At 37.7% G+C, this 15175-nt stretch overlaps 1 protein-coding gene across 1 annotated transcript in view; it reads left to right on the top strand.

Annotated features, from left to right (window-relative positions):
• PPP2R5C (protein phosphatase 2 regulatory subunit B'gamma) overlaps positions 1-15175 on the top strand; it is an 84354-nt gene that overhangs the window by 11998 nt on the left and 57181 nt on the right. Inside the window, exon 3 of the mRNA XM_059819226.1 lies at positions 4497-4656. Within this exon, the coding sequence (XP_059675209.1) occupies positions 4497-4656 (160 nt within the window). The remainder of the gene's footprint in view (positions 1-4496; positions 4657-15175) is intronic.

Raw genomic sequence — 15175 nt, 5'->3', positions numbered from 1 at the left:
AAAACAAGGAAGGGATTAATTCTGTATTAATATAAGCATTCCCTCTCTGTTTTCAGATTTAGACTAATGATTCTCGTAAAAGGTATTCTGTGCTTTTCACTCTGTGTACCTGCATTTCACAGGGAGTCTTAATTATGTGTTAATTGGTACAAAGTTCACTTATCCAGATCTTGTAGTCCAGAGTGTTTTTCAAGGTTCTTGGGATGTGGCTTGCTGCTGCCATCTTGGGATGGTGTACACACTGATATAAACTTGAATTCAGTGGTGATTAGAGGGAGGAAATTTGTGGATTAGTGTTAGACTGATCTGTGTGAAGAAACACCATATAGGACACTGCCTAGCACCATGTTTTCTTCAGGCAGAGAGAGAATCTCTCTTGCCTGGTGTTTAGGAGGTGATCTGATTTTTGTCGCTAGTAAGCCATCCAGTTTTTTTAATCTTGAATGACAGATGCATCCAGGTGATCTTACTGTCATCTTCAAATCTTTACCCTGCTCTGACCAGTTTATCTTAGAAAGCAGTATGAAAACTTGCTGCATTGTGAGTTGACTCCACTCTAGGCTTGGCTTGGAAACCCTCTTGGTTTTGTGGAGCAGAAGATTTCATGTGCTTTGGTCTAATGTAGTTATTAGTGAGTGTGCTTTGAAAGGTAAGGTCAGACGGCCCATGTTTGGTCAAGGTAGTTTGAATACCAGTTTTTTTGGGGACTGTCAGAAAGGGAAGAACAGGGTCTTCTGAAAGACTTGCTGACATACATGGGATGCAGGGTGGAGCCTCCTTCCAGATCTCAGTACTCTCTCTCTCTCTTATGTCTTAAATGGCTGGCTAAAAGTAAAAGTTGCCGTGTGGGCTGTTTGATGATCGATTTCAATTAAAAAGAAAAATTGGCTGTAACAGTAGGTGTGCTTGGTCTACTCATATCTTTCTTTCCCTGGTCACAAACTTAGTGTTGTGCTTTGATCTATACTTGCCTGTGTACGAGTTGGGGGGATGAAGGATCCAACTTTGCTCAAAACAGGGATGTTAAGGCAAGCAATGTACCACATCCTGCTTGATGGAGGAGGACTCAAGGAAAGGAGGAATGCAAGGACTATCTATTTTGAACTGTCACGACTGGCAAGAAACATCCTTCTCTCCTCCCTGCCTTTCACTCTCTTGAATTCATTTTAAGCTTATTCAAGGGAACTGAGGGACATAAACTCTGGTGTTTTTTTTTCCAATTGTTAAGAGCGGAAGTTAAGTCAGAATCACACTAGTCCTGATTGTCTTAATGTTCATAAATGTATGTAAAGCTCTAGCTTTTAAAAAAGAAATTGGTCAGAAAACAAATTATGATCTGAATAAACACATTCTCAATCTGACATTTTTTCAGACTAATTTGTACACATTTTTAGGGGTTTATCAGCACTTTTGGAATTGAATGTGTCTGTGAGTATATAAACATTTGGGTAGGCGGGAGCTGTTTGCCAGAATGAAGGAAAGAATAGGTATTTCCCATGCTAATCATAGGAAGAAAATTGATAAAACCATATCTGCAGTTTGACTGTTCTGGTGTTGAATAAGTTGAATTGTTCACTGATGTAGCAGAATGTCCACCAGTTATTCCCTGGAGTTGTGGTTTCTGAAGTAGTTCGGTTTGTCACTTGGAGGAAGAAGCTGAGCTTGGTTGGCTCTTTGATCTGAACTAATGAGCACTGTACCTTCATAAAAAGTTAGTTATGTTACCTTGAAATCTTTAGCAAATGAATACACACAATTGTTAGTCTGAATGTGTTTTCTTTTTAGAGGGATGGTTAAGATTGCTGAGCTGTGTTGCTTAAGTTGACTTCACTTGCTATCTCCAGGTGCCCTTCTATCCAAGGGCTGGTTATCTGCAAGCTCTGGAGGCCAGTTCTTTCGTGGTAGCACCATAGTGCCACTTGCAGAGGTCATTGAGTACAGCTATGTAGTGTAGTATTCAAATAATAATCAACTGGAAACTGTTTTGGGAGCTTTCTGGTATATGCTGTCTGAATGACTGGAGCATGACTGAAAAGCAAGGATGATTATGGTTGATCGTAGAAAGGAGGAGGAGATCTGTTGGATAAATTGGCCAGTGATTCAGGGCTAGAATTACGCTGAAGTCATCACTTCTAGATGGGAAGTTCCCATAGCAACAAAAATTGCTTTCTTTCAACATCTATAATTAGAAATGTTACCCATCCTCTTAAATAACCACCTTTGGCTAATTTTAGAATTTATCTGCAATTTAGAATGCTCGGTTCTCTGAGGTGTGTGTTACCTTAGGATAGCGTAGCGTGCGCATGTGTACAGTCACATGTGAGCACTTGTTAATTCGAAACTGAGAATTTGTTTGGGAATAGGGGAAACAGGAAAGTGGCTTTTCCTGTTCCAAGTAATGAACAAAAAACAGGTGTCAGTGGCAGATAGCCAATTCAGTAAAACACCATTAGGCTCAAGCACAATATTGAAAGTACAGAACTCTGCGCAATAATAGTGTTTATGATGCATCTTAATTAGCTTTTATTGTTTAATACATGGTAAGTCATTGCTTTGTATTTTTTAGTGCTGTTTTTCTTTCTGCTTAGTCTATTCATAACTTCATTTGGAATGCTTTTTTTTAACTTGAATTAATGAAGAGAATTTACCTTGCAGATCACTTGTACTTCAGCAAAAAGATTTCTAAGCATTTAGTGTTTGTGATTAAAAAGTAAAATAGCCTGAAAAATGCAATGTGATGGGTATTACTTGTACATAAGTGCTTTTAACTTGCTGATGTACGCCATTTTACTGAAACAAGTTCTAGAGTATTTTTGGTAACTCAAGACTTCTGGTGTTTAGTGTATTGTCTCCCCTTATTTGTTTGATAAGGTTGTGGGGGTTTTTGCTATTATACTATTAAATTCGCAAAATGGACATCTTAAATGTGTTCAATGAAAACTAAATGTTGCTTTCAGTCATGTCTTTGATATTATACACACAATACTTTAATATATTAAACGTAATTGTTAATCTATTCTTGAAGCATAGACATTTCTCTCCCAGTTATGCTACTAGAACAAAATTTGAATAAAATTACTGTCTTAGACTCTAAAGGTAGATAAATTTATGTATGGTAACATTTTCCATGTGCACTGAATGTGTACGCTCCCAGACCATATGGAAATTGCTGATGAATAAGCTATTCTGGAAATCCTTTTTAGAACATGGAGAAAAGTGGCTTCTGTTGTTTTAGCATTTTCACAGGGATATGGCTATTGATGCTATTTCATGCAGGAATGAAACACTGCTTTCATATCTACTATACTTAACAAAACTGTAATTAAATACCTTCAAAGTGCCAAAGTAGCAGCATTACAACTTGATTTCCATCCTGAATCCCATTCTCATCTGATTTTTTTCCTGTTTCTTGTCACGTGGGCACTTCCTGAAAAGGAGAATATGGTCTTTCCTGTAAGAGAAAACTGCCAAGGTATATTTTCAGATGTGTGTGCTTCAGTGTAAAATAGTTTGCAAATCTGAAAGGCTTCTACAGTAAATTAAGGTCCTATAAAATGAATTACAATACTTACTGCAAGTTTTCCTGCTCGGTTGTTTCTATATTCCTAGTGTAGGTCACTCCTAGATGTTTTATCATTCTTGTAAAGAATGTTATGAAATTATTCATATGTAAAAAGTTAACTATTACCTACTTTAAACCTGCTTTTACTACTTCAAAAAAGGAATGAGAAGGGCAGCATCACAAGTTCTGACAGGCTTTTGTAATGATGCATTTTATTCAGTTTGAGAGAGAGAGAACTGTCAAGTGTAGTCTGGGAAATAACAGCAAACTGGAAACCTGTAGGTGGGAACCATTTTTCTGGTTTTATGTTACTTCATACAGAGGTACAGTGACAATCTGATAGGGATTATTAGAGTAAAAGCAACTTGCTCTGAGTAGGCAGTAAACTGCTACAAATCTTCATGTATGTTTTAGAAGCTGCTGAACCTACTACAATAATAAGACTCGCTCTTTTAACTTTATATCACAGCCTGCATGTCCTAAGCCAAGCTTAAGACTCCAGCGATGAGGCACAGTACAAATAGGCAGTGAAAGGTTCACCTGCTGTAAATAGACAAGGTCCTGTGATCCCTTTGAAGCTGAAGTTAGACAGCCAAATACCTTGGAGACCTGGACTTCTCAGGGAAAAGGTGAGAGTAGCTGAGGAACTACACTATTTGAAAATTATTTTCGATTGGCTGGTAACTACAAATAAATGGGCTAGTGCATGTAACAAGGTGATCTAGTCCCATCTACATGAGGGCTCTGGTACAGAAATGACACTGAAAAGAGGGAACAGAAGAATAGATAGCTATACATTTAGAGGATGATGAGTAGAGCAATTTTATTAAAAGCTTATTTTACTTATTTTATTTCTGTAACAAAAATAGTTTTTTTAGAAGATTTTCTCTCTGAGCTCAGCTGCAATTAACTGCTTTAATTTCTTTTTAAACAGGTGTCAAACAAAAAATCAAACAGCACTCCTCCCCCAGCACAACTATCTAAAATCAAAGTACCAGCACCACAGACAGTACTGAAGAAGGAAAAGCGGCAGAGTTCTTCAAGGTTTAATGTTAGCAATAACAGGGAGCTTCAAAAACTGCCAGCTTTAAAAGGTATGTCTTCCTAAATTAGAATGACTCTTGTGGGGGATCCTGGGCATAAAACAGAGAAGCATCTCAGCTATCATACTTCTTATATCTGGACAGCATCCATTATATGTTGAGTATACACATGTGCAAACTTGCACATACTGGCATGCTCAAACACACTGGTGTGTTTTTCTTTCATTCCTTATATAAGAACTTCCAGTGTGTTGTATACGAAATATCTAAGTTTCTTCAACCCAGAAATGTCTATGTGAAAGTATATTCACTCATCTCGCATAAAAGCCGAGTATTTGGGCTCTGTATGCAAAACATCAGTAAATCTGTTCTCAGTGCAGCATGCTTAAACCCTACTTTGTACTAAAGTATCTCTTGCCATTGTGAGACCTGCTCTATTGCTATTTATTGGTCTGGTTTTCTTGAGCATGGGTCAAGCATACTGGCATCTCTTTAGTGAACATGAATTTTCCTTTTGTCAATTTCAAAGCTTTCATTTTTTTTTTTTTTTTTTTTAGAATTATGTTTACTGCCATCTGTGATGAACAGATGATGACAATTGATGCGTCTTCTCTTACTAATATGGCTTTTATCATCTTTATTTTAGCTGCTGTCTGTTGTCTAGATACACGTTTGCATAGTGTGCTTATGGTAGTAGTGTTAGGGTAGAATTTTCCAGGTATCGTCAGATGTACGGATCTATTGCTTATGAGCAACTGGTTTGCTCTGAAGGTTTATTTAAACAAAAAAAAAAAGCTGTTTTGAAGTGTGATGCATACTGCTTTCCAGTGTTCAAAGTTGGCGGTGAAAGCCGATTGCTGCAATGTTGAATAGTACTGTTGTAGGCAATGTGAAAATGTCAAGGGATAAGACTTTTTTTTCTCCAGTCACTGTTTTCTTGATGGAAGGCATTAGTGTTTCTTGAAAATAAGAAACCCAGCTTCTCAGCCCATGTGAATTACACTCTTTTCATACAGATTAAATCAAACTGCAACATTCTTATCTTCACACAGATACTGTTTTTACAAAAAGAATATGAAATATTGTCCATCATGTTAGTATAGCAGTCTATATACAAGATGCTGCTTAAAATTTTTCAAGACATAACTGCTGTTTATTTAATTAGTGAATTTCAACCTATTTTATTAAATTTGTAAATAAGAATATTTAGCACTACAGATTATGAATAATATGTCCTGTCTTTTAAAACGACATTGTAGGTTCATGCACCAGCTGTCACATCCGGGGTGTGACATAAGCAAATGACACTGAATTAAGGTAGTGATTTTTATACAAAGTATGCATACAGCCTCATTGACTGGCATAACGTTTTGTTCAAAGACTCATCTGGAAAGAAAAACATTTGTTACTTGGTCTAGAACCTCCATTTTGTCCTGTTTTAAATAGTATGTTTCTGGTAGTGCCTGGGACTGTCAGCTCAGGGAGACTAGGATGGAGCATTCAATTAGAAGCAGAGTGGAGAGTGAGCTGGAAATGAGAAAAATGAGTGCAGATGGGAGAGGGGGAAAGTAGTCCAACTTCCAGCAGGTGGGGTGAAGTTTTAGATCTGTTTGAACCTTGGCTCTGTTGCAGTTTAAACAGTAGGCAAATGAAGGGCAGAAAAGTGCCTGCTTTGAATGTGGCAGGGAGTGGGTAAGTCTTAAAAACTGTTTAAGGTATGTTCTGAGAGTGCTCTACCGTTTTTGACAGCAATGTACCTAGATGTGAAGAAATGGTAGAAGTATTGTTGTGTATATGCATTATATTTGCCTTTCAGTCTGCAATCACTCCCCCTGCTCTCAAGTGAAGACAAGATCTTGAGCTTATCTCTTGTGGATGTCTGATGCTGTATGTGTGTCCCCAGGCTGTCGATGGTCAAACTTTGTTATGAAACACTGGTGCAATTGCTGACCTAGCAATGGGTAGTAATTACTACCTTTACTAATAAGGCTATGTCCAAGTCTCATGGATTGTAGCAGGTTTCTGTATAGTTGCTGTGCTCGCTACATGTGCTCACTCATGACTTAATTCCCACCTATTAGGGCTGCTGAGAATGCTGTTGGCCGGTCACCCTGTTCTCCTAATGTGTACACAGATTACATGACTTGATGTGTGTTCAGTGGGTCAAGCGAATCTGGGAAGCTTTCTTTTTGGACAGCTGTAAGTGTGGTGGTTAATGTCTGTGTCTGGACAGGAGTTAAAGCGAACCGGCAGGCTGTAATTTAAAGGACTGAGATGATTAAGGTGGGGGTTTGACTTTTACGAAGCACTGGGAAGAATGTAGTGTTCCTTCAGGTTAGCTATGTTTAACCAGATTATATTTTAAACCTAGCATATAGAATGGGGTTGTCTTCGCATACTTGAAGATATATGTTAGATCTGTGAAAGCTCATAACTGGTAAGCTCTAAATGGCCTGCTGTATTGCTGAGATAACCACCTTCTGCACCATAGGGCTGGAGTTGAGGTCACTGGATCACTTGAAATAGTGGGAAGTGAAAGTAGGAGCTGCCAAAGTGCGTTTTCTTCAAGGTTTCTTATTTAGGAAATACTTTGCTTTTTAATCAGAAATGGTCTCAATTTTTGGTCTTCAGGCATGCTGCTAACTCTCTTGGACGTTGCACAAAAGTGCTGATGATAGGCTTCTGGAAGTACCAGCCTATTTGCCCTGGTGACTGGTATTAGTGTGGTATGATTTATATTCGTTGGAGAAGCTTATGATTAACATTGCACTCTCTCAGTTTATTCAGGAAATGGAGGAGCAGGATAGCTCAGATAATGCAAAAAGAAAAGGAGATAAGTTATGAGGTAAGAGGCTCTGAGAATAGAGATGAACATAGAACGTGATGAAATTGGCTTGTGGAGCATCGAGAACCATATATTAGCAAAGCTGCAAGACAGCGAAGCTTCCTGCAGCACAGTGCAATGCAACCTCATTTTGGTTGTTTATTGGGAAAAAATTACTGGCCTTAAAGGTGTGTTTTGTTTTATTATGATATAAAAACTTGCAGATTAATGCTTTGGTTATAGCAAATATAAATGGCAAAGGGTGTTTCAGCCTTCAGAAATTTACCAGTTTCTTTTTTTTATTCTTGCTTTCTTAAGAAAACAGTTTGAACTTAGGGTATATTGAAATTGTTTACAAATTTAAGAATGTGTTCTGTATGAGATAAACAGCATAAGTGTTCAATATGCATATGTAATTAAATACATTTAAAAAGTATCAAAATCAAGCTTGTATGTACCTGACCGTTGACACACTGAAGTAGTTTGTGTTCTTTGCAACTACTCGCATCAACTTTATGCAAGAAGCTTGAATTCATTGTTACATTATGGATACTTTTTGATGGTTAATCAGCAAATGATTCTACGGTGTCTGTGATGTAGTTTGTTGTGTGCTGGCATTTATTTCTGGTGATGTTGATGGGTCATCTTCCCTTGAGTTCTTGATTCTAGGTTACCCCTATGAACTTCTGACACCCAACATTATATACAGGAAAAAGCTCTAGAGCTTGAATATGTCATGTGTATGTGTCACTTATCTAGCTGTTTGTTCAGTTTTGAGAGGAAACTTTTGAGAGTGTCTTGATATGTTAGAAATTGCGTGCTTGTTGCTTGTGCACTTGACGGCTGCAATAACATTTTCATTTCAGCTGTCATGGAGTTGGTATCCAAAGACCATCATACAGATCAAATCTCTAAAATTTTAAACAAAAAAATTACCTGGATTTAATGCTGAGGGAAAGGAAGGATATCTTTTTTCTTTTTTTTTTTCCTTCTTTTTTAATGAGGTAATTGTATTTACTTCCACACCTAGCTGCCTTTTTTTTTTTCCTCTTAAATGCATATTAAGAAAACTTTACCAAACAAACATTTGTAAAATCTGTAAGTTTAGTTTACTGTCTAAACCATTAGGAGATCAGACTTATTGTTTTCTGATTTTTCTCTGGAAAGTGTTTTGCAGCTGTTTGGTTTTGGTTTTTTGTAATTAAAAAAAAAAAAATTTTTTTTCCTCTGATTTTACTGAGAAATAGTTGTCCCTTACTAAATGAGAGTAGTGTGCAAGTGTTGGCATCTGCAGGACTGAGGTTGCTGCTGTGATGGACTCACTGAGTAATTGACCAAGATCAAAAAGGAACAAAAAAAAAATAGAACAGCCAGCGGTGTGGCATTTCATAACTGGTTAACTGGTAACCTAAATGTTAATGTGTTTCAATTCTATTCAACACTATTAATATAGACAAATAAAATTTAAGTTAACGATTCAAAATGTACATGTTGTTAAAAATGAGAATTTATATTCATAAGAATTTATCATTTTAGTAATACTTCTATTACAGGTTGACAGGTTTTTTCCCTATGGTACAGGCTTGCTAACTATGTATTTCTAAGATGCTGCCTTGCCCATTATGTACATCTAGTTTATGTGCTACAAGGGATTTTTAACAGTACAAACAGGTGAGCATACTTGCATTTGTACACGTTATTTTGCAAGGATGTGATGATTTTAGTAAACTGTGTAAATGTGCAGTGTTTAGAGATAACTGTTGGACAAATCTAACTTTAACCTGCAAGTAATATTCATTAAAAGATAATGTTCTGTCAGTCCTAGAATAACAAATTTGAAAAAATAAAGAAGTCAGTGCTCCTTAATATTCTGAAGTATTGCAAAATTTTCTAATGAGCATGTATTAGTCATGCATATGTAAATTTGGGCACGATTCAAAAATATGCTTTTCTGTAGCATTTCTGTGTATATTTTTTTAAAGCTGGATAGAAATCCTTTTATAGCCTTATAAGAGGACTCCTATGATGGCAGTGTCATGGTTTTGTTCATGAGTTTGGGGTTGGGTTTTTTTCTTAGGTAAGTGAACATTGTTGTATATAATCTTAAAGATAGCAATTGCAATTCAGCTTTTATTTTCAAATACAGTTCCTAATTTATTTACAGAATTACTGTTTACCTCTTGGAGTTGGATTTTTGATCTCGAAAATGTGGATACAATATTCTAATAAAGGTATGTATCGAGGTAGGAAGAAATGAGCTATGTTGACAGATGTAGACTAGACATCTAGACTAACTTTTAGTGCTGAGGAGTATAGAATATGGAATACAGTGTTGTTTTCTTAATGTGGAATAACTGCATGTGATATGATCAAACAGATTCTAGTATTTTGTTGTTGAAGATCTTGCTGTGCATGTTGATCAGCCCTGGTTTTGACCTTCTGGTGGAGATGTCTGTTTCTGACTTAGCATGATCTCAACATTAAAAGTACTATCAGTCATATCTATTTGAAAAAAAAAAAAAAGGTAGGGGGGAAGAAATAATGAACATGACAGGTCGTAAGGGTGCCATTTTTCTGAGCACATTTCATGCAGAGTGCGTGGTTTCTTTTTTTTTTCAAGCAGAGACTTTAGAACTATGCCAAATTTGGAGTCTGTTCTGTGCAAGAGGAGAACATCAGGGTGGTGTCTCAACTTGTCTGCTAGTGATACAGGATTCTGATAGGAAGGCAAGCATTATTAAAGCTTTCCTAATGTTTTTAAGTCATAAATGGCTGTCTAGGAGATAACTGTGTTTTCATCAACTGTACAATATCAAGGCGTGATGAATCAAGATTGCAGAAGAGGTGATTCCAGTTTAAGAGTCTAATACTAAAAAAACCAATTGGACCAAATTTTCATTGATAAATCTGTTGTAGCCATGAGGAAGGAGGAAAAAGTGAGAATTTCTCAAGGTCAGAAATGGAAGGTTGTTGTGTGTTTCTTTCCACTGTAGAGTAGAGATAAGTAAGCAAAACTGGTATCAAGGTAAATTAAAAAGCAAATAAAGTACTGCTCTGTGCTGCAGAGAAATTCAACCGTATATGTTGGTAATTACCACAAACTTATATCAGGGTAAGCTCAAACTCAAGCAGACTGTGGTATTACCTGTTAATTTAAAACTACCATCTATTTTCATGATACAAAAGAGACTGACTAGATATATGCAATATAATTGTATTTATGGGAATCATAGCAATAATGGACTACTTTGGGGTTTTGAGGAGCACTTTTCTTAAAAGCTGTTGAGACTGGACATCTCAATGTTTAATCCCACTTTCATTGCAGAAACCTACTCCTGCCAGTTGTAAAGTAGATAGAGAACAAAGGTGCAGTACTTTTCCTTTCCACTTTAATCACGCTTCTTGTGTGTGTGCATGGCAATTAAGGAATTTTGTCCAGCTGCAAGGTGGTAGCATCACTGTTTAGCTGAAAGTATTTTATGCAAAGTAACATGATAGATTAAACAAGATATTGCTACTATAAAAGATAATTTGCCCGAAGACGTAATGCACTTAAAAGGCAAAACAGTGAGGCAAAACAAATTAATTCTCATGCAAAACATTGATGAATACAGTTTTGTGAAACAGATGATGCTCTTCTCCCTTGTACATGAACTACATTGGACTAACTCAGTATGCTAAGTGCTATCCTTCTGGTCCTGGCCACGTTCATGCTTTTATAGTATTTTTGGCAGTCCAATATTGTATTGAATTTATTGAAACAGAAAGTCCATGAAGGAAGATACTGCAGAAGTTTGCTCTTTCATGCATCAGTATAGGTAGGTGTCAGTGAGTGTATGTATTGTATCATATGAAAGAACTGTGGAGACTTTCTTTGCCATGTTAATTTAGTAACTTTGGTTTTGAACTTTGACCTTTAAAAATTATCATAGTGTTGCATAAACAGACTTCCCTGTATTTCGTTTTCTTCTAAATGTTTAGAAGAATTATTAAAACATGTGTGTGGTAAGCATATAAATTTCTTAAAGCAAAAACTGGCAATTGGTGTTCATATAGGAAAATATGATCTAGCAAATGAGTAAATATTTTAATATTTAATGATTATAGAATCATTAATACTAACTAGCAATTATCCAGTCTGAATTACTTCGTAACATTTTAAAGATTAAGAAACATGATAGTGAATAACTACCAAAAAAAGGTTATAGAGAAAAATACTTTGCTTGAGTGTGTGAATCTTTCTGCTTTAGCTAGCTTTACATGAAATCATAGGCTTGGATTAATGAGACATTTTTCATTTCAACTGCCCTATCAAACACCTACTCATTAGTCAGCAGCTGAAAGTGTTAGAGGAATGCTCTACATCTGTCACTGGCAGCATTTCCTACCAAACTTGTTTCCACTGAAGCTTGGATAGAATCCATAAAAATAGCATTTAAAGTGTGGTATTGTCTTCTTTTCTAGATTCTAACCTGTCTCTTCAGAGTTTAGATCTCTCTTAAAATGTCTTTTATTATGCCTTTATTTACAAAAAGAGCATTTTGTTCCATTGTGCAGGACTTCATTATAATCAGACCTAAACATTTTTGCTGCTGCACTAAACTTATCCCTTCATAAGACCTCTACTGATCAAACATTGAATGCAATATTTATACATGTAAATGTAAGTCAGTGTTTGCTGGATAAGTGACATGCTCTCAAGTTTTTACTCTTAAATATAATATTTTATGCTTCACTTCTTGAAAATGACATGTGTGACCTATGTAATAAGGCCACAGAATGGAGCGAGTTTGGTGGTATAGGTGTTAGCTTTTATACCGGGCTTGGTGAAAATAGTGTGCCAATACTTGAAATAAGATTCTGCAATCTGCCCTGGGAAATATGTTTTTGTATCAGATGCTACTCTTAAAATTTATTTCTTTTAAGGTAACTAATGATTTCTTTGTGTTGTACAGCTTTCTGAACTCAACAGATACCTACAGATTTCTCCCCCCACTTACAAAACCTTTCGAATATACAATATTGGCTGAAGGAAAACTTGGCACTGTTGAGTCTGTGTGTGCTACAGTGACCATGCAAATATTAGGAAATCCAGATAGAGACAAATCCAGTCACAGGCAGATGTTTGCCAATTCCACTTTTACTCAGTTTTTCCTGTACTAGAAAGAGTAAATATAAATTTCTCAGTGTGGAAGGTAGAATACTATCTTTTGCCATGCTTCAGCCTTAGGAATTCTTTAAGGAAGCCAAATAATAGTCCCATACCCGTTTCATTTATCCAGGTAAGGATTTTTTTCTTATCTGTGTATTTCTTTTGATAGCTAGGTATTAACATGGTGTTTACCGCCTCTGTTTCCTTGAAGAATTTCCTCTTGGCTGTCCTTTGGAATTGAGTCAGAACCTTGTAGGACAAGCCCAGTAGCCTTCTTATTGCTGGGGTTTCTCGTCCAGAATGTGTAGTATCTAGTGCCTTTCCTCCCCTAAAACAAAGTTACTGTCCATGAGTAACTCTTTGTTCAGGGTTGTGAAGAGACCCTTATTTTCTATAGCCTGACATAATTTGTGAGAATGGTAAGTTTTGCTTAGTCTATAATTGGAGGGGAAAAAAGGAAATTACATTGGTCCTACCAGTATGTTTGCCAATGATACCAAACTGAGCAGGGAAGTGGAGACTTCGGAAGGGAGAGCCACCCTGCAGGAAGACCCAGATAGGCTGGAAGAGTGGGCTAACAAGAACCTTATGAAGTTCAACAAGGACAAATGTAAGGTCTGGCACCTGGGAAAACATAATCCAGGAGTGCGGCACAGGTTGCGATCTACCCAGCTGGGGAGCAGCTCTGTGGAAAGGGACCTGGGGGTCCTGGTGGACAACAAGCTCAATATGAGCGAACAGTGTCCTGCTGCGGCAAAGGCGGCCAACAGGATGCTGGGTTGCATCAACAAGGGCCTCACCAGCAGAGATAAAGAAGTCATCATCCCACTCTACTCAGTGCTTGTCAGGCCAGACCTGGAATACTGTGTTCAGTTTTGGTCCTCGCTACACAAAAAGAAGTGGACAGGCTGGGGAGGGTGCAGAGAAGGGCCACAAAGATGATCAAAGGACTGGGAAGCCTGCCATATGAGGAAAGGCTGAGAGAACTGGGTTTGTTCAGCCTTGAGAAAAGAAGGCTTAGGGGAGACTTTATCACCATGTTCCAGCATTTAAAGGGTGGCTACAAAGAAGATGGACACTCTCTTTTTACAAGGAGTCACAAGGAAAAGATGAGGGGTAGTGGCTCTAAGTTACTCCCGGGGAGATTCTGATTGGACATAAGAGGACAATTTTTCACAATGAGAACAATCAGCCATTGGAATAACCTCCCCAGGGAAGTGGTGGATTCCCCAACATTGGACACTTAAGATGCGGCTGGACGGGGTGCTGGGCCATCTTGTCTAGACCGTGCTTTTGCCAAGAAAGGCTGGACTAGATGATCCTTGAGGTCGCTTCCAACCTGGTATTCTGTGATTCAGTAAAAGTGAGTCATGTTTATTCCCATCCCTTTTTTGGGGTGGCTGTCTGGTGAACCAGATAATGGAATCAACGTGGCTCAAACTAACCCTTTTCCTTCTCATTTTAACTCTGCTCAGTTTCCTAATCTGGTTCAACCATGCAGCTGTACAAGCCCTTGTAGAGCAATTTCAGACAGTTGCGTATGTGTGCCTCAGAAGAGGTGGGACTGCAGCAGTAGCTCAGCTTAGGCTGCCATGGAACACAGTCTAAGTTAACAGAAAACCAACCTGACAATAAAGTAAGTGGCTTTCTGTTGGATTAGTGGACTAAACCAACTCCACTGTGGGTCTGATGACCACTGAAGCAGGTGAGAGCAAAATAAAGCAGAGGGGAACGCAGGAAGGGAACAGAAGCAGTCTGCAACTGGGCTGACTTAGGTTGCTGAGGAGTATCAACTTCAGCAGTTGTGGAATTATGCCTTTACAGAATCATTAAGGTTGGAAAAGACCTGTAAGATCATCATGTCCAGCCATCAACACCACCATGCCCACTAAACCATGTCCCTCAGTGCCACATCTACATGGGGTTTTTTGAACACCTCCAGGGATGGTGACTCCACCACCTCCCTGGGCAGCCTGTTCCAATGCTTCACCACTCTCTCAGTAAAGAAGTTTTTCCTAATATCCAGTGTAAACCTTAGTTACCTTAAAGTTCAGACTAAATATCCCCTTCTTCCCCCAATCCAAAAATGAAAACTCCTCATACAGTTTGAGAGGTAACCAACATTGTCCAAGGTGTCTTCATGTAAATAGAAGTTCAACCAATTTTAATTATCTTATGTTGTTGATTTTGTCGCTATCAGTTAAACAGTAGCTAGTTCAGAATGAAAGGCAACCTTTGGGCAGGTGAATTTGTTGGGGGGGGGGGCAGGTTGGTTGTTTTTTAAATCACAACCCAAATGGAGTATTTGTGTTGAAAGAAATACTACATAGTCTGCCAGTGTAAAGGGAATTCACCAGCTATAGTGCTGGATCCTAAATGTAACGCATTTAATTATATCCTGAGGACTTTATAGGATTTTCCTTCATTCCCATCATCAGGAAGGTAGAAGTGATGAGCAGGGTTCAGAGGAAACCTCTAATAGCTAGTTTTGCTATACTGTCAGTATGTTTTTTTTCATTAATTTAATTCTAAAAATGGGTAGCCAAAGTTAATACCGGTTTTTATTTTCTTGCAACAGAAATGTCTTCATAAAT

Source organism: Gavia stellata, chromosome 7, assembly GCF_030936135.1.
Source record: "Gavia stellata isolate bGavSte3 chromosome 7, bGavSte3.hap2, whole genome shotgun sequence".
Taxonomy (NCBI): Eukaryota; Metazoa; Chordata; class Aves; order Gaviiformes; family Gaviidae; genus Gavia; species Gavia stellata.
Note: the sequence above shows the minus strand (reverse complement) of the source record. Positions and strands in the feature narration are given on the sequence as shown.